Below are 23,833 nucleotides of genomic sequence, written 5' to 3' on the forward strand. Positions count from 1 at the left end.
AAAACATCTGGAGCACCACAGCAGTTAAATATATTGAAAACCAATGCTGAACAGTTGTGATGAAGCCATTTCTTGACATGGCAAACAGCAAGATTTGCCCTTGACCAAGACAGCTGATAACTGGTTCCCTGTCCATGATAGAGTTGTCAGTTACCTGAAATTGTTTTGCTTCTATGCTAAACCATTCCTTGACATGTTGAGCCATAGCACTGAAAACGTCACCAGTGTTTATTACAAAATGAGAGGAGAAGGTCGGATGAGGTTTGGCTTACTTGATGTTCAAGGCCCTCTGTGCTCACTGTGTTAGTGGCTTGTTTAAAGGGGGAGCTTTCAGAAAATGATTGTTGGCATCTGATTTTTGTAGGGAGAGGAGAAGGTCATCAAGGCTGCATTCCAAGAACATGCATCCGAACAAGGATCTGTGAAGAATAAAAGCGGAGAGGTATGTGATCCTCCAAGAACTTCCTTTCATATCATCATATAGAAAGAAACAGGGTGTTTGATTGTTGGGGACACAGAAACAAATAAAAAAGTCATAAAGCAAGAAGGAGGAGAGAGTAACAAGAGGACCTCCCATTTCCCCTGCCAGGGGAAAAGGTGCTTGGAGTAGCGGTTAAAAGCCGGTGCACTCTAATATGGGGGACCAGGTTTGATTCCTCGCTCTGCCACTTGAGCTGTGGAGGCTTATCTGGTGAACTAGATTAGCCTGTGCACTCCAACACATGCCAGCTGGGTGACCTTGGGAGCTCTCTCAGCCCCACCCACCTCACAGGGTATTCGTTGTTAGCGTGGGGGGAAAAGGAGATCGTAAGCCCCTTTGAGTCTCCTTGCAGGAGAGAAAGGGGGGATATAAATCCAAACTCTTCTTCTTTTTCTACTTCACTTTTCACTTTTTATCTTTGCTCTTTAAGAGCAAGGATCATAAAAAGAACATCGGAGAAGCCCTGCTGAAACAAGACACAGGGGGGTCTATCTACTCCAGCATTGCATCTCACACAGTGGCTGGTATCTTCAGAGGTGTATCACAGAGAGAAGTCTGTTATGCGCTGTGTCCAGACTTCTCTTATAACAGACTTCTCTCTGTGATACACCTCTGAAGATGCCAGCCACAGATGCAGGCAAAACATTAGGAACAAGATCTACCAGACCACGACCACACAGCCTGTAAAACCCACAACAGCTAGTTCAATCTGGTTATGAAAGCCTTCAACAATATTGTCAATTTTTTTTTTAATGTAGGGAGCCCAGATTCTTCCTTTAAATCCACTCCAATGTGGGTGGATTTAAAGAGAGAACCTGGGGAAAATTTGAGGGTGACTGTCAGGGGAGCAATGTTTAAGCTAACAGTGCCAAATTTTTAGGCTACCTTCAGGAGACTCTCCTGATGAAACCACCCAGCTTTAGTGAAGTTTGGTTCAGGGGGTCCAAAGTTATGGACCCTCAAAAGGGTAGCCCCATCTACTATTAGCTCCCATTTGGAAATAATGGAGGATAGGGGCACCCCCTTTGGAGGTCCATAACTTTGGATCCCTTGGACCAAACTTCACCAAACGTGGCTGGTATCATCAGAAGCGTCACCTGACAATAGCTTAAAATTTTGGTGCTGCGAGCCTAACAACTGCGCCCCCTGCTGGCCAACAAAGTAAAAACACTAAAAATACCCAAAAAATTAGAAATGAATCCAAATTTTTCTGTACCCCCAATGGTGGGCACCTGGGTCATTTGTCCCCAGATGTCCCCATTGTAGCTGCGCCTCTGTTGGTGGGTCAATAGGGGGTCAGGGTCACACTCTGAGTGGTACATGGGGCAGTTCTTAGGCACACAGGGATGGAGGTATCCCCCTTTTCCTCCAGAGGGCAGTGTGGTGGCAGTCCTCCCCATTGCCACAAACAGAGTCTTCTTCATCTGTTTCAAAGGTGTCACTTTCACAGCCCAGAGAAGGGCTTTCTTCACGTTCTCTTCTTGGGGCTGAACCAACTCAGGGCTCTGCAAGTTTTGGCTAATTGGCAGGTGCAGATGAATAATATCCCTTTTGCCAAGTTCTGCATTTATTTAAGTGTGGGTTTTGTTAAAAAAAATGTCCCAACAATTTATACAGCAAGCTGATGACGATTGCAAAAGGAGGAATCGTTGCCTTTTTATTGGGCAGGCTTTTGCATTGTGTAAAAAAGTGTCAGGAGGCTAGGGTGTTGTGGGTTTTCCAGGCTGTATGGTCATGTTCCAGTAGCATTTTCTCCTGACGTTTCGCCTGCATCTGTGGCTAGAATCTTCAGAGGATCTGATGGTAGTAAAGCAAGTGGAGTATATATGCCTGTGGAATGTCCAGGGTGGGAGAAAGAACTATTTGCATTGGTTAACAAGTGTAAAGGCTGCAATTGGTAAATGTAATTTGCATGTGTGAAATGGAAATTGCAGCCTTTACACTTGTTAACCAATGCAAATGGTTCTTTCTCCCACCCTGGACATTCCACAGGCATATATACTCCACTTGCTTTACTACCATCAGATCCTCTGAAGATGCCAGCCACAGATGCAGGCAAAACGTCAAGAGAAAATGCTACTGGAACATGGCCATACAACTTGGAAAACCCACAACATCCTAGTGATTCCAGCCATGAAAGCCTTCGACAATACATGAGAAGTCTGTTTGACCAGGAGCAGGGTGCGATATGGGGAACTGGAGCAGGACAGAAGCGGTGGGAAGGGAAGGCGTGGCTGGCTTCTTCAAGTCGAGCTGACAATGTGCAGAACGGTCCAGCCCGCTCTCAACTGTGTCTTGTTTCCCTCTGCTCCAAAGGGTGCTATTCAAGTCATCAACCACCGGCTGTGTGAGAAGATCAATCAGTTAAATAACCTGAAGCATCAGGTGGAGGTGAGGAAGCGTCGCCTGGAAGAGCTGCAGCTTCAGTACAGCACCAAAGCACAGGAGGTCCAGGATCTGCAAGAACTGGAGGAAGGCAACATTGAGGCATCCAAGGTGAGAAGAGGCTGGAGCCCTTGGCGAGCTGGGGCTGAACCCCCCCCCCCTTTCTTAAAGAACCAGTTCTTACCACAGAGGCAGCAGTGAGAGGTGTCTGCGTGGGGAGAGGTTCTTCTCCCAGGGCTCCTCTCTGTGGAATAGAAGGACATCGTGGGCAACAACAATAACTTAAGCTTATAATAACATTAAAATGTTATATCCCATTCCAGATGGTGTTAAGTTCTTTAAATAATTTCAAGTGCCAGTAAACAGTAAATAACACCCTCGTATCTCACTTTACATTTAGATTACAGCTAAGTAAAGAGGAGGAGAGGAGGAGGAAGGGTGGATTGGGAAGCCAGTAGAACGTGAGGACAGCCGTCGCTGCCAGCATGGTGTAGTGGTTAAGACCAGGTGCACTGTAATCTGGAGAACTGGGTTTGATTCCCCACTCTGCCACTTGAGCTGTGGAGGCTTATCTGGGGAACCAGATTAGCTTGTGCGCTCCGACACGTGCCAGCTGGATGACCTTGGACCAGTCAGTTTTTTGGAGCTCTTGCAACCCCACCCACCTCACAGGGTGTTTGAATGGCAGAGGCTTATCTGGTGAACCAGATGTGTTTCCGCACTCCTACATTCCTGCTGGGCGACCTTGGGCTGGTCACAGTTCTCTCAGAACTCTCTCAGCCCCACCTGCCTCACAAGGTGTCTGCTGTGGGGAGAGGTAGGGAAAGGAGCTGGTAAGCCACCTTGGTTCTCCTTGCAGGAGAGAAAAGTGAGGTATAAATCCAAACTCCTCCTCCTCCTGTTCTCCTTCGAGATACATTTCGTCTCGCATCTGATGTCCTGAGGGACCAACATTCACGGGCTGTATTTCTCACACTCCTGACTTCTTTAAGTCAAGATGTTTGGGGAGTGCTTTGTTGCATTCCTCAGGTGTGCATCAGCCAGGGAGTATTTGGGCTGCACACATCCATTCCTGGTCTTCATGGTCGCCAACTGGCTCCATAGCAATGCACGGACTGGGGAAGGGGGGGGGGGGCTAGGAGGAAGGGCTGACATTTGTAGGAGTTGGTGAACTTTGTGGGGCAAGAGCTGGGCTTCCTGTGAAGGTTGAGGCTGTGCTGAACCAAGTTCTGGGGCTGTGCTGACATGTTCTCCTCTACTGCTGTGTTCCCCGGGTCCCATCCTGTCATGCCCCTGACATTTTCTTTTTAACAACACAACACAAGCCTTTATTGGCATATAAAACAGGACAAAATTTTAAAACAAAACAAGGTTAAGAAATGCAGTTAAAACTACTAATTTCCAGTATAAAATTTGCAACAGTTTCACAAAAGAGCACATCAGAGCTGTTCAGGAGACTGGGTATCTTATAACACTCATGCCACTGAGAACATTGCAAGAAAATGGAATTCATGTATTTCATGCGTATCTTATTGTATTTAGGGCATAGAAACAAAGAATGGTCAAGTGTTTCAACTGTAGTCATATCACATGAACAAACTCTTTTAGAACGTTCCATATTCTTAAATCTTCCCTCCAGCAGAGCTGTTGGCAGCACATTACATCTTGCAGTAGCCAAGGCTCTCCTCTGGGTGGGATTAATCAGCAGACAAAGATATGCTGCCATAATTCCACGCTCGCATGGGATTAATAATGTAGTCGGAGAACAGGTTGTCTTGGCAGCAAGAGTCAAATTATGAAAATCAAGATCCAAGAGCCTATTCTTAACTAGTCTGAAGGCTTCCACCTTTGTGAGCATAAGGAGTGATTCCAAGGGGAAACCAATAGCTTCAACCTTTCTAAAGATCAAAGTATACCATTGTGAAATAAAGTGATCTGATAACAGAGAGGGAATATAGCTATTGGATCCCACTAGAAAATGTATATGCAGCCAATATTTTATGGCCCTTATCCATGCCAAGGTTTCTAGAGTTGTTTGGCCCATCTCTATGCACAACGCAGCATAAGGCACACATCTTGGGAGCCCCATTAGTTTCCGAAGGAATTTGGAATGTAATAAATTAAATGGTTTATTTATTGCCGAAATCCAAATGGGGGAACCGTACAGTAGCACCCTGACATTTTCTGCATTACGGACTGCGGTGCATCATTCTAATTGGTTACCCATGGAGTCCTAAGCAGACTTACACCCTCCTAAGTTAACACCTCAGAAAGGTGTTACATGGAAAAGTTTCCAATTGAAAGAGTTACAATACAGGGATGCTCTCTATCGCCACTACTATTCATTACAACCTTAAAGATTCTACTAAACACAATAAGAAGGAACAAAGAAATAAAAGGATTAGAACATAAAAGGACAGAATATAAACTTAGAGCATATGCAGATGACATAGTTCTTTTTTTTAAAAGACCCCATAAACACAATTTAAAAATTACTAGAAATAATACAAGCATATAGAGAGGTTGCAGGCTTCCGAATAAATACACAAAAAACAAAGATGGTCACAATGAATTTATCCAAGCAAGAAAAATAATCTATAGAAAAAACATCTACAATTCAGATAACTAAGAAAATTAAATATTTAGGAATACAAATTGAAAATAAAAATGATAAACTCATAAAGAACAATTATAATGCAACATGGAAGGAAATTTTAAAAAGTATGGATAAATAAACGAAAATGAACTTAACAATGTATGAAGAGTTTCATTATTCAAAATGATAGCTTTACCAAAAATAATCTTTCTCTTCCAAAATCTCCCACTCATTACGCCGCTTAGGATTGGTTGTTGTGGGTTTTCTGTGCTGTGTGGCTGTGGTCTGGTAGATCTTATTCCTAACATTTCGCTTGCATCTGTGGCTGGCATCTTCAGATGCTATATTGATGATGGCATCTTCAATAAACTATATTGTTTAGTGGGGTGTGTATTGTTTAGTGGGGTATATATTAGTGGGCTATATATTTGGACAATATATACCCCACTAAACATTCCCTTCTCACTAGACACAGTGTGTAACAGACATCGCCCTGTGACACACCTCTGAAGATCGCCAGCCACAGATGCAGGCAGAACGTTAGGAACAAGATCTACCAGACCACGGCCACACAGCCCAGAAAACCCACCACAACCAGTTGAATCCGGCCGTGGAAGCCTTCGACAATACACTGCTTAGGATTGCACTAGAAGATTTGTTTATTTACAAAGTGCATCACCCGCCCTTTTGCCCCGCCAAGACCACCAAGGCTGCTAACAGTTAAAACAAGCATTATAAAAACGCATTAAAAAACAACAACATTAAAACCCAAATGTTGAAATGCATCTGCAAAAAGCACAGAAAAGCTTCCATTAAAACCCAGGGCAGGAGGGAGGGATCCTTGGCAGAACGTCAGGCCTTGTGGGGAACACCACAAGCAGTATCGCCTCCAGCACCTTCCTGCCTTCCCTTCCAAGCTGGCCCCATGACAGACCCCCATCTCCCTTACTGGGCCACCAGAGACCGCTGCTCTGTTTGTACCTTGAAACTTACCCACAGTTCAGGAAATCATTGAAGACGCTCCTGCAGGACTGAAGAATCCTTTGAACAGTCATGTCAAGCCCAATAACCAACTCAGCGATTTCAATCTGAAGCTTTTATGGACAGATCGCAGTTTGACCATGTAGAGAGAAAGCCAGTACCAAAGGTCTGGCTTGCTATAACCCCAATATATGTTCGCCCCTCTGCCCCTCCTCTGTTCCAGATGTCCAGGCAGAGCTGTGGGGGGTAGGGGGGGGGGGAAGCACTAGCTGTCACACTTCAAGGCCAGAAGCACTGGTAAGAACGCTTTCTAAATCGCTACATAGTCCAAGCATGGAGACAGCGAGAAAATGAAAGAGAGAAGAGCAAATTAGTAAAACACAATTCAGATTCCAGTGAATGGCAGGAAGCCCCTGACAAGTAGTCAGCCGGGCTTGGGTCAATCAAAAGGAAGGAAAAATGAGATCCCCACCCACCCCTGCTGCCAACCACTACATTGAAGGAAGAGAATCTTTGGGAGGGGGATCCCGAGCCTCTGCAAAATGCCTTTGTCTCTTCTTCCCACCCAGACTCTGCGGACACTAGAGAACCGCCTCGAAAAGGCCCGGTTCAAGATAGAGGAAGCAGAACGCATCACCGGCATGTACCAGAAAATAAAAACGCACATTCAGGTGAGCCTTTTCTCCCCGGAACTGGCTACGGACTGGTGGTCAGCCGTCTCGGTATTCCCTCGTATTGTGGAGAGGTGTTTTAGCACAACTGAAAGGTGGTAGGCGGTTTCTTGCCGGAGAGGAATTAGTCCTGAGCGCCTCATAAGAACATAAGAACGAGCCTGCTGGATCAGACCAGAGTCCACCTAGTCCAGCTCTCTGCTACTCGCAGTGGCCCACCAGGTGCCTTTGGGAGCTCACGTGCAGGAGGTGAAAGCAATGGCCTTCTGCTGCTGCTGCTCCTGAGCACCTGGTCTGCTAAGGCATTTGCAATCTCAGATCAAGGAGGATCAAAATTGGTAGCCAGATATTGACTTCTCCTCCATAAATCTGTAAAAGCCCCTTTGAAAGCTATCCAGGTTAATAAGAACATAAGAACAAGCCAGCTGGATCAGACCAGAGTCCATCTAGTCCAGCTCTCTGCTACTCACAGTGGCCCACCAGATGCCTTTGGGAGCTCACATGCAGGATGTGAAAGCAATGGCCGCCTGCTGCTGCTGCTCCCGAGCACCTGGTCTGTAAAGGCATTTGCAATCTCAGATCAAAGAGGATCAAGATTGGTAGCCGTAAATCGACTTCTCCTCCATAAATCTGTCCAAGCCCCTTTTAAAGCTATCCAGGTGAGTGGCCATCACCACCTCCTGTGGCAGCATATTCCAAACACCAATCACACGTTGCGTGAAGAAGTGTTTCCTTTTATTAGTCCTAATTCTTCCCCCCCAGCACTTTCTAGCAGTGAATGCCCCTGGTTCCTGAGTATTGTGAGAAAGAGAGAAAAATTTCTCTCTGTCAACATTTTCTACCCCATGCATAATTTTATAGACTTCAATCATTATCCCCCCTCAGCCCGTCTCCCTCTCCAAACTAAAGAGTCCCAAAGCTGGCTGCCAGCCTCTCTCCTCATAGGGAAGGGGTGCTCCAGTCCCTCAACTCATCCCTCGTTGCCCTTCTCTGCACTTTTTCTATCTCCCTCCAATATCCTTTTTTTTGAGATGTGGCTGACCAGAACTGAACACAGTACTCCAAGTGCGGTCGCACCATGGCTTTATATAAGGGCATGACAATCTTTGCAGTTTTATTCTCAATTCCTTTCCTAATTATCCCCAGCATAGAGTTTGCCTTTTTCACAGCTGCCATGCATTGAGTTGACATTCCCATGGAACTATCAACTAAAACACCCAAATCCCTTTCCTGGTCTGTGACTGATAGCACTGACCCTTGTAGCTTGTATGTGAAGTTAGTGGCCATCACCACCTGCGGCAGCATGTTCCAAACACCAATCACACGTTGCGTGAAGAAGTGTTTCCTTTTATTAGTCCTAATTCTTCCCCCCAGCATTTTTTATGTATGCCCCCCCCTGGTTTGCCTACAGGGGAGCAGGGGGCTGAAAGGTTTCTCTTGAGCACCCTGCAGTGGCCTGGCTTGGAGGGGATGGGGTATGGAGGCTGCTTGCTCCACAGTTCACCTTATCCCCTTCTCTAGGAAGAAAGCCTGCATTTCCAGAACAAACTTGATACCCTGGAAGCGGAGATCTCCCGCCTACGCCATGAACTCCAAGACCTGGAGAGCGTGAACAGCGATGCCCTGCAAGCTCGGGACGCAGCCAGGGTAGGAAGTCAGCACTGTGTGGAAAGAAGCGGTGTGGGGAGCGGAGCATCTTGGCAGTGAATGAGGCGGGGTGGGGGAGTGTCTTGGAGCTCCAAAGAGGGCCCCAGTGCCTTATGGGCAGAGGTGGGATCCAGCAGGTTCTCACAGGTTCCCGAGAGTAGGTTACTAATTATTTGTGCGTGCTGGGAGGGGGTTACTAGTTGGTGATTTTGCCACGTGATTTTTGCCTTGGTTACGCCCCTCCTCTCAGCAGTAGCGTGCAGAACTTGAAGCAGTCTAGCAGGAGGCGCACCAGCGTGCGTGGCAGCCTGCACCCGCGTACATTCGTTTCCCGCCCAAGGACCAGCGCAGCGGCTGCGTCCTTGCCACAGCCCCGCCCAGGAATGCCCCACCCCCAGAATGCCCCCGTGGTGCCCCGCCCAGCCCCATTGGCGCTACGCCACAGTTTGAATCCCACCACCATGGGAACCTGTTAATAAATTTTTGGATCCCACCACTGCTTATGGGCGCTAAATTCTATGGAGTTGCACAGTCACAGTCTGTGTATGGGATGAGTGAGTGCCAAAATGGAGAAGGAAGACTAGAGGACCGTGGGCACGCAGGGATGGGGGGGTGTATGCCACAAATGGAAAAGCAAACTCTGCATTAGTGATTTTGAAAAGTTAATAAGTATGTTTGCACACAAATACCGCTTCGTTTCACATTCTTAATTCTACTTTCCTAGTCCAAATAAACTCGGAAAGTATTTTGAGGACATCTTGAGCGTTTTTGTTAAGGCAACCATATTCGCTAGACATCTACTTTTAAAAGTAAAATAAAAGTTGCCACATGAAGCATTCAAAATGGCATAGTGCCATGGTGGCAAACCTTTGGCACTCCAGATGTTATGGACTACATTTCCCATCAGCCCCAGCCAGCATGGCCAATTGGCAGGGACTGATGGGAATTGTAGTCCATAACATCTGGAGTGCCAAAGGTTCGCCACCACTGGCATAGTGGAATCTTCACGGGGGCAGTCTCTTAGAACGTTATCATGTTTAGCAATTTGCGTATGAAAATGTGCTTATTTACATTATTTATTCTTCACTTTTTTACGGAGACTCAAGATGATTTGGATTACTCAGGGTAGGTCAACACAATCACCAGGATGGGGCATCTACTAAGTAACGCAATAGCAGTAGGATTGCAGAGCCAGCGTGGTGTAGTGGTTAAGAGCAGGTGGATTCTAATCTGGAGAACCGGGTTTGATGCCCCACTCCTCCACCTGAGTGACAGAGGCTTATCTGGTGAACCAGATGTGTTTCTACGCTCCTACATTCCTGCTGGGTGACCCTGGGCTAGTCACAGTTTTTCAAAACTCTCTCAGCCCCACCTACCTCTCAAGCTGCCTGTTGTGGGGAGGGGAAGGGAAAGGAGCTTGTAAGCCACCTTGAGTCTCTTTACAGGAGAGGAAGGTGAGGTATAAATCCAAACTCTTCTACCAAGCAGAAATCTGAAGAGAGCTTAAACAAAGCACAAGTATTAACGTGTCATGTTAAACAGCACAGAAAGTTCATAGTAAGATCATATGCACAGCGACAAAGAGTGCGTGCAGTACACAACAGCCCCTCTTACAGCTCCTATCTATATCCCCTATCACTTTATTAAAGCATCTTTCTGAACCATTTCATTATAAGAAAACCCCAGTATCTGTGTAAAAATACTGTCCTGAATAACTGGATGTGAGTCGAACACCTGGAGAACCTATGGCACTCCAGATATTAACGGACTACAATTCCCATCAGCCCCTGCCGGCATGACCAATTGGCTATGCTGGCAGGGGCTGATGGGAATTGTAGTTCATGAACATCTGGAGTGCCATAGGTTTGCCACCACTATAGACCGACACGTTTTTGGGGCTATGAGCTTTCAAGAGTCAAATTTCCCTACATTATGTGCCGAAAGGAGCATTGACCCTCAAAAATCAACATCCTGAAAATCATGCTAGTCTCTGAGGGCACAAATCATAGAATCATAGATTTGGAAGAGACCCCAAGGGCCATCAATTCAGGAACGCACAATCAAAGCACTCCTGACATGTGTTCATCCAGCTTGTCTAAAAACCTCCAAAGAAGGAGACTCCACCACACTCCAAGGTCGTGCATTCCTCTGTCGAACATCCCTGAGAGTCAGAAAGTTCTTCCTAATGTTTAGGTGGAATCTCTTTTCCTGCACCTTGAACCCATGACTCCTGGTCCTAGTCTCTGGAGCAGCAGAAAACAAGCTTGCTCCTCTTCGACATGACATCCCTTCAAATATTTAAACATGGCTGTCACGTCCCTAACCCTTAACCTTCGCTTCTCCAGACTAAACATCCCCAGCTCCCTAAGTCTCTCTTCATAGGGCATGGATTCCAGATCTTTGACCATTTTGGTTGCCCTCCTCTGGACACGTTCCAGCTTGGCAATATCCTTCCTGAATTGCCATGACCAGAACTGAACACAGTACTCTAGGTGAGGTCTGACCAATGCACTATGAAGTGGTACGACTACTTTCCTCAATCTAGACGCTAGACTCTTATTGATGCATCCCAGAATTGCGTTGGCTTCCATGGCTGCCAAATCTAGCTTTCCTACTGCAGACCAACATGGCAACTTTCTGAAACTCCCTTCAGGATAACTTATTTTTGCATAGTTTGCAGCATGCCAGGAAGGAGCCCCAGAGAACAGGACCAGCTGTTGCTGGGGTTATTACTGAGGCAAAAGGGGATTGCCCAATCACAAAGATGTCCAGAGGCCTGTCCAGAAGGGTCTTCCATAAGGGGGCAACCGGTCATCTTCCCCCCCCCCCCCCAAAATGTAGGAGCAGCTCTCGACCCAAGAGGAAACCATCTACAGAGAACGAAAGTTCCGGGATAAGAAACTGAAGGACATTAAGAAGCTGACAGAGGAGAAGAGAGCCCAGAACGAGCGAGCGGAAAGACGGGTAAAAGGCGGGTAGACAGCCAGCATGGCATAGTGATTAAGAGCAGGTGCATTCCCCATTCTGCCACTTGAGCTGCGGAGGCTTATCTGGTGAACCAGATTAGCTTGTGCGCTCCAACACATGCCAGCTGGGTGACTTTGGGCTAGTCACAACTCTTTGGAGCTCGCTCAGCCCCGCCCAAATCACAGGGCGTTTGCTGTGGGGGGAGGAAGGGAAAGGAGCTTGTAAGCCCCTTTGAGTGTCCTCACAGGAGAGAAAGGGGGGATATAAATCCAAACTCGTCTTCTTCTAAAAGGGTGCAGGGTCTTCTACTCTCCTGGCCGTGACTGGGAGTTATCTGAGCCCAGTCTTTACCCTCCAGACAGTTGTTGACCCTAGGGAATATTATGGCCTGTCAGCCCTCCCCGAAACAGACTGATGATGTGTCCTTGCTGTGTCCCACAATTCTCCGTGGCAGCCCATCTCACTTTCTTCTGGCATTGACCAGCATGTTCTTGGCTTTGGACTATCTAACACCTGGGAGGGCCAAGGGTTCTTCGAAGACAGATGCAACCAGGGAGTTGCATTTGTGCACATAATGCATGTTTCCGTTTATCTGCATATTTTTCATGGGCTGCTGCTGGTTGTCCTGGAGAGGAGCCAGGAGCTGTAGCTGCTGCTGTGGCCCCCAAAATGTAGTGCCCCACCCCCCGCCCCTGGCTGTGGAGGTTATCTCAGGCTTTCTCCAGGTCTTTTCCAGCCTTCTGCACTCAGTAGCAAACACAGTGGTTTTCCTGCCTTTGGGTGCTACTGCCACATGCAGACTCCTCTGCCCCTGCACTTCCAGAGAGGTGAAGGGGCATAAAAGGCTAAACTCCCCCGAGCCTGGTGGAGTTCTAAGGGCACTACCGACCATAAACACAGGGCCGTAAGGCAGATCTTCATCTGTCATTTGCCAGCCAGGGATTTGGACATGGCCCTGTTACTTTCCCTGGCATGTGAAGGTCTTGAGTGACAGCCTGGAGCAAGAAGTACCTGACGGCCCTGTTGTCTGAGCTGCCTCACGGAACCAGGTGAGCCGGGGGGATTGTCTGCCCTGTCCTCTTGCTCTTGGCTTGTTATAAGGAGGAGGGGGGGCCATCAGCGGCTAGTCTCCCCAAAGGCCCGGCGGAGTGTTGCGAGTGCCCCACAGCAACTGGTCACGTTGCTCTGCGTTCAACCCTCCGCCGCCGCCTCCGTTGCGGAACTTTCACTCGCCATCCCTGCCACTATGTACAGGGGTCTGCAACCTGCGGCTCTCCAGATGTTCGTGGACTACAATCCCCATCATGGATTTGTAGTCCATGAACATCTGGAGAGCCGTAGGTTGCAGACCCCTGCCACTATGAGCACACACACACACACACACCCCACTTCCACCCCTGGCCTTTCGTCAGCATCACATTTTCCTCTGAGGGAACTTGGAAGCTTGGTTCCTCTTATTCATCCTGTTAGAACTCCACAATGTTTGTGATTCCTTGAGCTCCACATCCAGGTCAGAAAGGAATCCCTCCTCAGCTTAGGGCTGCAGACTTGTAACCTTGGGAGGGTTTGTCGGTTTGGCCTTCCCCCGTCACATTTGTCACTGTGTTCAGTCCGGCCTGTGGTGGGCAGAACACTCAAGACCAGGGATCTTCAAACGATGGCCCTCCAGATGTTCACAGACTACAATTCCCATGAGCCCTACCACTTGGCCATGCTGGCAGGGGCTGATGGGAATTGTAGTCCATGAACATCTGGAGGGCCATAGTTTGAAGACCCCTGCTCAAGACCGACCCCGGGAGAGCCAGGGTGGGTGACCTTTGACCCTGGTGTGTGAAATAGGAAAAGCCCCTGCTGCATATTGCAAACCTGGGATAAATTCAGCGCGTGAAAGAGCCTCCGGCCACGGCTCAGGGCACTACCAACCATAAACACAGGCCAGGCAACCTTTGAGGGGCCAGGGTCGCGAGTGCAGCCCCGGGTCTCTCTCGGCGCCATGGAGAGAGGGCACAGGGGCAGCCGAGCAGCAGCTGCCCAGGGCAGAGCTAGGGTCGAAAGCAGAGCAGCAGCCTCAAACCTCAAGCTCTCCCGTTCCGCCACGGGCCAGGCTAGGTTTGGCTGCTTGAGCGCAACGCGCCTCGCTACAGAAGTTGCCTCTGTTTCTTTCAGCAGTCGCAGAAGGAGCATGTCCCGTTCAGGACCGAAGATCTTCTCAAAGACCCCCAGCACTCCAGAGCCACCATCCTGAAAACCAAGCGGGCCATGTTCACCGCCACCGAGGCCTTCGACAAGATCCGATCGGCCACCGGCGTCACCGACGCAGAAGTGAGACTTTTGTATGGCGGCCTCCTTCCCGGTGGCCTCTTACCTGGGACAGCGCAACCTTAAAGCAAGACGCAGACTCCTGTGTCTTAAGGGCTACAGTCTAAGGTTGGCAGAGAGCCAGTGTGGCGTAGGGGTTAAGAGCAGGTGCACTGTAATCTGGGGAACTGGGTTTGATTCCCCACTCCTCCACCTGACTGGCAGAGGCTTATCGGGGAACCCGGTTAGCTTGTGCACTCCAACACATGCCAGCTGGGTGACCGTGGGCTAGTCACAGTTCTTTGGAGCTCTCTCAGCCCTACCCACCTCACAAGGTGTCTGTTGGGGGGGGAGGAGGGAAAGGAGAATCTCCTTACAGGAGAGAAAGGGGGATATAAATCCAAACTCCTCCTCCTCCTGTTCTTCTTCTTCGTCGCTTGTCACAGTGCAAATCAGATATGGTTTTGAGGGGGGGGGAGGGCGGCAAAAATCCTTCCAAGGTAGCTGCACTTCTTCTTTCCATCTGCAGGATATGGAAACAAATATAATACGAAACACGAGGTGACCCTAAGAGTAGCAAATGACCCTGAAGTGCTTTTAGCAGCAGGGAACCACTGAGGGCCACACACATCAACACACACACACACCATTGAACTGGGCCTCCTCATGCCAGCATGCTGGACCTTGAGTTCTGTGCCAGGAGACACTTGGTACCACAAGGTGATAGCTGTTCAGCGTTCTGGCAGCACTGCCTTCTGCTCCCTTTGTACCAGCTGTCGCCAGCCAATGGGGAACAGGTAACCTGCCCTCCTGCAGATGGCATGCTTTGCTTTTCCAGGCACATTCCAGTCATCAACCTCTGCCTTGCCTGAAGAAAGGAGCTGATTTCTCCCCTGTGACCTCGGGCTGTGCAGTGTTTGTTTGGTGCGCTGGTGCTGGTCACGGCGTCTCACGCTTGTCCTTCCCCAGTTCCCTCTGGAAAGCCACTCCTCACTGCCAGGAATGCTGTACAGACTTGAAGCCAAGCTCTTCTGTCACCGTCACATGTTGCTCTAAGAACATAAGAAAGAGCCTGCTGGATCAGACCTGAGTCCATCTAGTCCAGCTCTCTGCTAATTAATTTCAATTTTTTAATTTCAATAAGCCTTTATTGGCATATACACGATAGTATAAAAATACAGTTCCAGTTAAAAAGTGAATAGTAAAAAACTTCGCGTTTGTCATACATTCAGTTTACAAACTTCTGACAAAAACTTTGCCACTATGAGGCAACAATGAAAATCCTGACAATTTAAAAGCATAACTACTTTATCTGATTCAGTATAATCAATCATAGGGTCTATAGCTTGGGATAACAGGCTGGATCGGAGATCTTGGTATAATAAGCAGTTCAGGAGAATGTGTGGGATGGAATCCAGCTGTCCTATGCTACAGGTACAGAACCTCTTATCGCTTGGAAGACCTTTAAGTCTTCCTCTATGTAGCGGAGATGGCATGATGTTAAATCTAGCCAGCATATAGGCTCTCCTGGGTATGGGATTTGTGAGCGCTGTAATATAATAGGCTCGGTATCCCTGCGTGAAAGGAACTGACATATTTGTTGGTGAACAAGATTTATTTGCCAAGCTCTGCAGTTGTTGATAGTCCATTGCTAACAGCCTCTCTTTAATGAGGGCAAAAGTTTCAGTAAAGGTTAGCATATTGAAGGAGTCACTGTCATAACCCAGTTCCCTGATCTTTGCTGTAACTATTGTGCACCATTTTGAATGGTGGAGTTCACTCAAGGTAAGTTGGGTCAATGAGTTTCTGGACCAACTCTCTGCTACTCGCAGTGGCCCACCAGGTGCCTTGGGGAGCTCGCTTGCAGGATGTGAAAGCAATGGCCTTCTGCTGCTGCTGCTGCTGCTCCCGAGCACCTGGTCAGCTAAGGCATTTTCAATCTCAGATCAAGGAGGATCAAGATTGGTAGCCATAGATCGACTTCTCCTCCATAAATCTGTCCAAGCCCCTTTTAAAGTTATCTGGGTTAGTGGCCATCACCATTTCCTGTGGCAACATATTCATAGCTCTTGGTGTTTCCCAGCAGCACGGAGAGATTTGGGGAGGCTAGTGAAGGAGGCTGGATTTATAGAACTCAATCTAAGCTTTGGGGATGAGGACAGTCATCAATACAAGGCCCTCCAGCACAGAAACACACACACCACGGTTGCCCGGTCTGTGTCATTCTCTTCCCTGGGAGGTCAAAGCCAGACTTCTTTTCAGACTCCTGCGTCACTCTCAGGTACATTTCCTGCCTGGAGTCAGATGGGCCCAGGACTGGTTTCCTGTGGGTCACTGATGCCCCTCTGCTGAGAGGAAAAAGGAAGGCTACTGGATCAATGGGGCATGCCACCTTCTGAGACAGCCACCACTCGAAGGTATGATGCCTGCCTGGGCTTGCCCCTTTGCCATCTCTGGCTGCCCAGTGCTGATGCCTCCTTGTCCAGCGATGAAGAGCCGCAGTCGCATCACAGTCAGGGTGTTAGGTCTCAGACCTTGAATCCACAAATGAACTCCATATTGTTGATCAGCAGCGTTTATTGGAAGGCAATGAAGCACCCAGCTCATTAAAGCCAGTTTTGGCAAACCTGGCTTTTGCCAAAGAATGTGAGAAAGAGTTCTTCCAGAGCCGAGGTGCCCCAAGGTTAGCGACAGATAGAGAGAAAGCCACCTGGCCTCCTGCCCCCACAGGACAACGGAAACATTCCGTTTCCCATGAGACTAGAAGTGTCAGGGGCAAGCCTAGTTATCTGCAAAGCAAGTGAAGCCATAAAGAAAAGAATCAAGGAAAGAATGTCCCATTACAGCCGTGGTAACTTATAGCAGGCTGGGGTTACCTATATCTTGTAGCAATTACACTGAGGTAGGAATGCAGCTCAATCAACTAGATACCATCACCGGCAATATGTTTTGTAGCGGCTACACTGAGCTAGGAACGCATCTCAATCAGCTAGGGGCCACCCTTGACCCAGGGCGATTCCTTTGGCACCTCGGGACCTGCTTGCCTCAAAGCTGCTGGCCTGTTGCTCTGCCAGGTGGAGGGTGGCAAGAGGCAGGCAGTGGTGCCTGATGGCTCACCAGTGGCGTATCTACCTAGGGTCAAGGGGTACCCCTTGTCCCTGGGCACCACTCTTCTGGTCACGTGGGGGGCCCAAAATTGGGCCCCCACGTGATCAGGAAGTCCTGCTGCTTCGTCGTTTTCACGTGCCTCAACCTATCCACAGGCTGCCGGCTGGGAGCCCAGCCGGCAGGGGGAGGGGAGGTGGGCACCCTAGACCTTGCCCATGTCCATGGTGACATGGGCGGGGTCAAGGTCAGTGGGGGGTGGAGCCTGGGGGCATCAGGGGGCGGAGCCAGGGTGGCGGTGGGGCAGAGCCTGGGGGGGCATCCTGGAGACGATTTGTCTCTGGGCGCCATTTACCCATGGTGCGCCTCTGCTCACCCCTCCCTGTGATCTGTCGGCAGAAGGTGGTTGCCCGCTTCTTGGCCCAGGAAGAGACCTTCAGGCAGCTGGAGGAGATGAAGAACGAGAATGAGGAGGCCCTGGTGCGGCTGAAGGAGGAGAAGGAGGCTCTGCAGACCAAGCTCCAGAAGCTCAAGTACTCGGGAGAGGCCCAGCTGATTGGGTGAGTGCCTTGATCTGCTCACAGTCCCGGGCAGGGGGGAGGCTGCCCACGTCGGCTGCCGGCCAATGGGAGGGGCCTGCCTCCTGCCACCCACTTCAAAGGAAGGCGTGGTGTGCTCAGGTTGGGGGGGTATCCTTTGTGGGGGCCCACCCCCTGACTCTCTTCCCTCCAACCCTTCCCAGAGACCAGAACCTGCTGAAGAAACTTCGTGGCCACCTGGAGCAAGAGGAGGCCAAGCGCGATGCAGCCAAGGCTGAGTTGGACAAGATGTCCCGGCTTCTTCTCAACGCAAAGGCGGGAGTGGAGCATTTGGCCTCCAAAGTGCAACACATCAGGCTGGTGAGCCCCCGTGGTGAGCCCCTGCCTCTGCCCCCGCCCCCATGGGCAAGGCGGCCTAGGCTTGTGAGGGCAGGCCTCATGGAAAGCCCGGATCCAGGCAGCGGGATGGACTTGCTGCACATTTTCCCCATTCGCACGGTGGAGTCTTATCAGCATAGCCTGCCAGATGTCGCGAGTGCCCTGACTTCAATCCTCCACCTCCTCCTCCTTTGTGGAAGTTTCGCTCGCCATCCCTGCCACTATGTACAGGGGTCTGCAACCTGTGGCTCTCCAGATGTTCACGGACTACAACTCTCATCAGCCAATTGGCCACGCTGGCAGGGCCTGATGGGATTTGTAATCCATGAACATCTGGAGAGCCGCAGGTTGCAGACCCCTGCACTATGAGGAGGAGGAGGAGGAGGAGGAGTTTGGATTTATATCCCCCCTTTCTCTCCTGTAGGAGACTCAAAGGGGCTGACAATCTCCTTGCCCTTCCCCCCTCACAACAAACACCCTGTGAGGTAGGACAGGCTAATCTGAATTCCCCAGATAAGCCTCCACAGCTCAGGCGGCGGAGCTGGGAATCAAACCCGGTTCCTCCAGATTAGACTTAACCTCCTACGCCACTGCTGCTCCTCCCCCCCACTTCCACCCCTGGCCTTTCGTCAGCATCACATTTTCCTCTGAGGGAACTTGGAAGCTGGACCCTGCTGCAGCCTCAGCCAGCCCCTCCCCCTTCTCGAGTGCCCCCTTCTGCCACGCGGCAGCTGGGTGCAGGGCGGGCCAACCCGCTCCATTCACTGCCAGCAGCCATCCTTTTCAACTTCATGGGCGGTTGGCACAGGTGCTCCATGGGCAGGGGAAGGAACGGTTGCTTGGGTTCCTTTCCCCCCTGCCCCAGCTGTCAGGAGGGTAGGAGAGTGTAGTGGTTAGGCCTCTGGGGTTCCGTAGCCATTGTTTTGGGAAGCTGGTCTCCCAGTTCTGCCCTGGAAAACCGGCTTTGGCGACACACTCCTCCATTCCCCTGCTGTTTGGCCAGATGCTGGTAAGTCTCTCTCCTTCCTTTGCAAGGAAAGCGGCCGCTTCGTTTCCACCCAGCTGGACGAGAAAGCCGGCGACTACGTGCTTGACCTTCTGGGCCAAACGGAGGAGAAATTGTTGTACGTGATGAAGTCCCTGGGAGATCGGGACCAGAACGAGCTGCTCCGGAGGATCGAGGAGGTGGAGGTGGGTGTCGATCAGGCCACGGGAACGAGGCAGCTCCGCTTTTGTGGGAACTCTGTAGTCCACCTGCCCGGATTTTATGTGTTGTGGGGTTTTATACTGCTCTGTGCGTTCCAGTTCCCAGTGAGGAGTTCAAGCCGCGACACGACAGGCTGGATGAAAAGACGCTGGAGACTTCCTGTTCGCTGATCCTATTTGCTATATTTAAGATACGCTAGCAGGGCTTTTCAGGAGCAGAGAGAGACCCCTCAGGGGAGACCGCACAACCACTAGTCCTTCACACACACACACACACAGCTTCACCCCTGTTTTTGTTGACTCCTGCATGAGAGCCAAGTTAGACATAGAATCACAGAATCCTACAGTCGGAAGAAGCTCCAAGGGCCATCAAGTCCAACCCTCTGCAATGCAGAAACACACCATCAAAGCACTCCTGACAGATGGCCAGCCAGCCTCTGTTTAAAAACCTCCAAAAAAGGAGACTCCACCACACTCGGAGGCAGTGCATTCCACTGTCCAACAGCCCTTTTCCTGATGTTTAGGTGGAATCTGTTTTCCTTCGCCTTCAACTCATTACTCCTGGCCCTGGTCTCTGGATCAGCAGAAAACAAGCTTTTCTCCCTCACCAACATGGCATCCCTTCAGATATCTAAACGTGGCTATCAGGTCACCTCTTAACCTTCTTGTCACCAAACTAAACATCCCCAGCTCCCTAAGCCTGTCCTTGTAGGGCATGGATTCCAGACCTTTGACCATGTGGGTCGGGGTCCTCTGGACCCGTTCCAGCTTGTCAGTATCAACGTGCCCTGAGAGCTCAGTGATCAGATCTCCTCAAAATTCTTTTCTGCTTGAACACAACCGCTGGGAAACCTGAACAGGACCAGGGCGATGGTGCCAGGGGAGGAGGCCCAGGCCCTTCCTCCCTGTCTTTGCGCCCTCTTCTACTGAGTTTTTTGCTAATCAGGGCAGTTTTTTGCTAATTTCCTGAGCCCACCCAACAACAATATATTAGGCAAGGACAAAAGGATCAACCCATTCTGAATTCCCCAGATAAGTCTTCACAGCTCAAGCGGCAGAGCGGGGAATTAAACCTGGTTCCTCCAGATTAGAGTGCACCTGCTCTTAACCACTGTGCCACTGCTGTTCACAATGGACAACTTGTGAACTAGGTGCAGCTGAGAGAGTTCTGAGACAACTGTGACTAGCCCAAAGTCACCCAGCAGGAATGTAGCCACCCAGCAGGAGATGGGGGCTACACCTTTGAGGGTCCATAACTTTGGACCCCCTGAACCAAACTTCACCAAACCTGGGTGGTATCATTAGGAGAAACTCCTAAAAATAGCCTGAAAGTTTGGTGTTTCTAGCTTAACAATTGCACCCCTGACAGCAGGCACCCCCCAAATTTCCCCAGATTCTCCTTTTAAATCCACCCCCTTCAGCATGGATTTAAAGGGAGAATCTGAGGTCCTCAGTTTAGAAGAAGAAGAAGAGTTTGGATTTATATTCCCCCTTTCTCTCCTGTAGGAGACTCAAAGGGGCTTACAATCGCCTCCCCCCTCTCCATAACAAACACCCTGTAAGGTGCGTGGGGCTGAGAGAGCTCCAAAGAACTGTGACTAGCCCAAGGTCACCCAGCTGGCGTGTGTTGGAGTGCACAGGCTAATCTGAATTCCCCGGATAAGCTTCCACAACTCAAGCGGCAGAGCGGGGAATCAAGCCTAGTTCTCCAGATTGGAGTGCACCTGCTCTTAACAACTACACCCCTGCGCTCCCCCCCCCGCCCCGCCCTAACCTCCAACTTCTTCTGTTGCTGCAGTTCCACTCGAAGATGGAGAGGAGGCTGCCGTCTCACAACACCCGGGTCAAAGTGCCTACTGCACAGAAAGCTGACATGTACTACGGTGAGTGGCGGAATCAGGCCGCAAGATCTGGGGAAAGAGCTGTTGCTGCTGGCTCTTTGGCCCATCTCAGGGACCTTCCCGCGGAGGGCTTTGTGCGTGGCAGTGGCGAGAGCACTGTGGCAGAGGGGTGACGGATAGAAGGCTTCCCAGAACTCAGCCTTTCCGGTCCACTAAGTGTGGACTGCTTGGGAGGGGAATTTTATTCAAACCCCCCCCCCAATGGTCAGCCTAGTAAACATAGGGATTTGTTTATCAGCAGAGTTTAAAGCGGAGCTACTCTGGCAAGATGAGAAGGTTTAGTAGTCTTCTTGCACTCACTGCAACCTTCTACCACACTTGGAAAAGAATACTCTCTATGCAAGATGTTCTTTCCATAGGAAGGCTTTTACTTTGGCAGTTGCAAGGTTACACAAGTCTATTCTATACAAGACTATCAGACTATACAGAACTCTTCAGCAATAACAAAGTTGAACACACACTGAACTCAACTCAGACTCTACCTCTATCTATCTCAGTATAGCATATACAATACATACATCAGGGATACTTTTCCCGGCCTCTCAACAGCCTCTCATTGGTCTAGAATTACTGTTGAATTCACCAATCATGTTAAAGGTCAATTGTTGCTACTTTTGCCCCTAGACCCGTGGTGGCAAACCTTTGGCACTCCAGATATTATGGACTACAATTCCCATCAGCCCCTGGCAGGGGCTGATGGGAATTGTAGTCCATAACATCTGGAGTGCCAAAGGTTCGCCACCACTGCCCTAGACTGACTGTCTCCGCCCTCTGAGTTTTGCAAACTTCTGCTAACTTAGATTACCTTTAAGTGAACCTTTACTCACTTTTTTATATATCATGACATTGTTGTCACCCCAAAATCAGTAATGACCCAGTGCTTGCAGAGAGGACCACAATTTTGGGGGATCTGCTTATTTTGCTCCCTTTTATTGCCAATACTAACAAGCTATTATTTTGGGGTGGGGAGCAAGGTTCTTATTGGATTATCTCACCCGCATGAGCAACACACTGCCCCTGCCTGCTGTGAGCCCTGTGTGCTTACTGCTGGCCAGTTCTGGTTCCGTGCAAAGCTCCCTCCGTGTTTAGCCCCAGCCACCTCTGGCACAGGCCTACGGTGCCCGTCTTCCTTTTGGATTCTACTGGTGCAGAATGTGTGTGCAAGTCTTGAAGGCCTCATGCAGTCGATGCAAAATACTGGTTCCCTGTGCAGATACCAGCGCAGTCAGCCTTTCTAGATCCTGGGCCTCTTCGGCCCCTGGTGGCATCATGGAACCCATGGACCTGCAAGCATGTGTTAAGAAGCCATGGGAGGGTGGTGCTGGCTGGCAGGGGTGGAGGTGCTGTGTCAAATCTGGGGAAGGAAGAGCTTTTGCATGTCCCTGGGGGGCTTGCTGGAGGGGGTTATCGGGAGGCGGGGGGAGAGAAAGTGTTCTGTTCCCCAAGCAAACGAAAATCAGATGCCTTGCACTTGGCCAGAACAGAGTGTAAGACCCACAAATAAGCAACAGTTCAAAAAAGGGTTTAATAATATTGAAAGTTTAGGACTCTGACTCCTCCCATGAAATCTAAATAAAGAATACTTGCAATGCTGGAAACGATTGGAGATGGTTTGAAGAACTTGCAGACATCAACTTTTCCTTAACTGCTTCTAAGGAAGTCTGCGGTGCTTGCTTCTTCTTCTGAGTACTCCTGGTGGCCTCTACTTGGACTCTGTTTCCTTGCAATTCTGTTGGAACTTGCTAATTCTGAGTTCTATGGATCTCTAACACCTTAAACTGAGATATTGTTGTCTGAGATATTGCTGTCTCCAGCCTTTCCCAAGCACCTGAACTAAAAACAGAACTATATACCAGGAACTGCTAACCAATAAGAATGCTATAGTGCTCATGCCTCTGGAGGGCTTCTTAAAGGGACAGGGTTTAATAAGGTTCTCTCCCACACAGAGGCGTATCTATGCAAACTGGAGCCTGGGGACAAAACCTGAGTTTGCCCCCCCATATGGGCGGCCACCCTCCCCCACCACGACCAAACAATGATTTTTTTGCACCAGCTCACAAATCACCCACCTCCACCCCCAGCAAAACATACATGGCTCTCTCCCCACCAACTCTCTTTCCTAATTTTGTCCTCATACCAACCCTATGAAGTAGGTTGTTAGCCTGAGAAACAGCTCCAAGCCAGTGCAAGTGGGTATTAAGCATGTAAATCTCTCACAAATCACCCCCAGCAAAACATTTACCAAACAAATGTCAGCATCATCTCTCGCAAAACACCTCCAGTGGAATCCATCCCCAAACAGCATCACTTTCAATGTTTAAATTGGGGACTTCACATTCTCCCTTTAAGTCCGTGCCAAAGGGGATGGATTTAAAAGGAGAATCTTGGGAAATTTGGAGGGTGCCTGCTGTCAGGGGTGCAATTGTTAAGCTAACAGCACCAAAAGTTCAGGGTATCTTTAGGAGACTCTCCTGATGATACCACCCAGGTTTGGTGAAGTTTGGTTCAGGGGGTCCAAAGTTATGGACCCTCAAAGGTGTAGCCCCCATCTCCTATTAGCTCCCATTGGAAACAATGGGGGATGGGGCACCCCTCTTGGGAGTCCATAACTTTGGACCCCTGTAGTCATCCCCGCAGGGTCGGCCGCTATGAATAACAGGCTAGACGCAGACGAGGAG

The 23,833-nt window shown here is 49.6% G+C and overlaps 1 protein-coding gene across 2 annotated transcripts in view; it reads left to right on the plus strand.

The window, feature by feature from the left end:
- The window catches only part of ODAD3 (outer dynein arm docking complex subunit 3), a 33,744-nt gene that overhangs the window by 3,526 nt on the left and 6,385 nt on the right, over positions 1-23,833 (plus strand). Inside the window, exons 3-12 of one of the 2 annotated variants that reach the window (XM_048491152.1) lie at positions 365-442; positions 2,798-2,977; positions 7,013-7,114; positions 8,636-8,761; positions 11,603-11,725; positions 13,895-14,050; positions 17,531-17,691; positions 17,874-18,030; positions 19,084-19,239; positions 21,053-21,137. In XM_048491152.1, the coding sequence (XP_048347109.1) occupies positions 365-442; positions 2,798-2,977; positions 7,013-7,114; positions 8,636-8,761; positions 11,603-11,725; positions 13,895-14,050; positions 17,531-17,691; positions 17,874-18,030; positions 19,084-19,239; positions 21,053-21,137 (1,324 nt within the window). The remainder of the gene's footprint in view (positions 1-364; positions 443-2,797; positions 2,978-7,012; positions 7,115-8,635; positions 8,762-11,602; positions 11,726-13,894; positions 14,051-17,530; positions 17,692-17,873; positions 18,031-19,083; positions 19,240-21,052; positions 21,138-23,833) is intronic. The other variant, XM_048491153.1, reaches the window with a different exon arrangement.

This window comes from Sphaerodactylus townsendi, linkage group LG03 (genome assembly GCF_021028975.2).
Source record: "Sphaerodactylus townsendi isolate TG3544 linkage group LG03, MPM_Stown_v2.3, whole genome shotgun sequence".
Classification (NCBI taxonomy): Eukaryota; Metazoa; Chordata; class Lepidosauria; order Squamata; family Sphaerodactylidae; genus Sphaerodactylus; species Sphaerodactylus townsendi.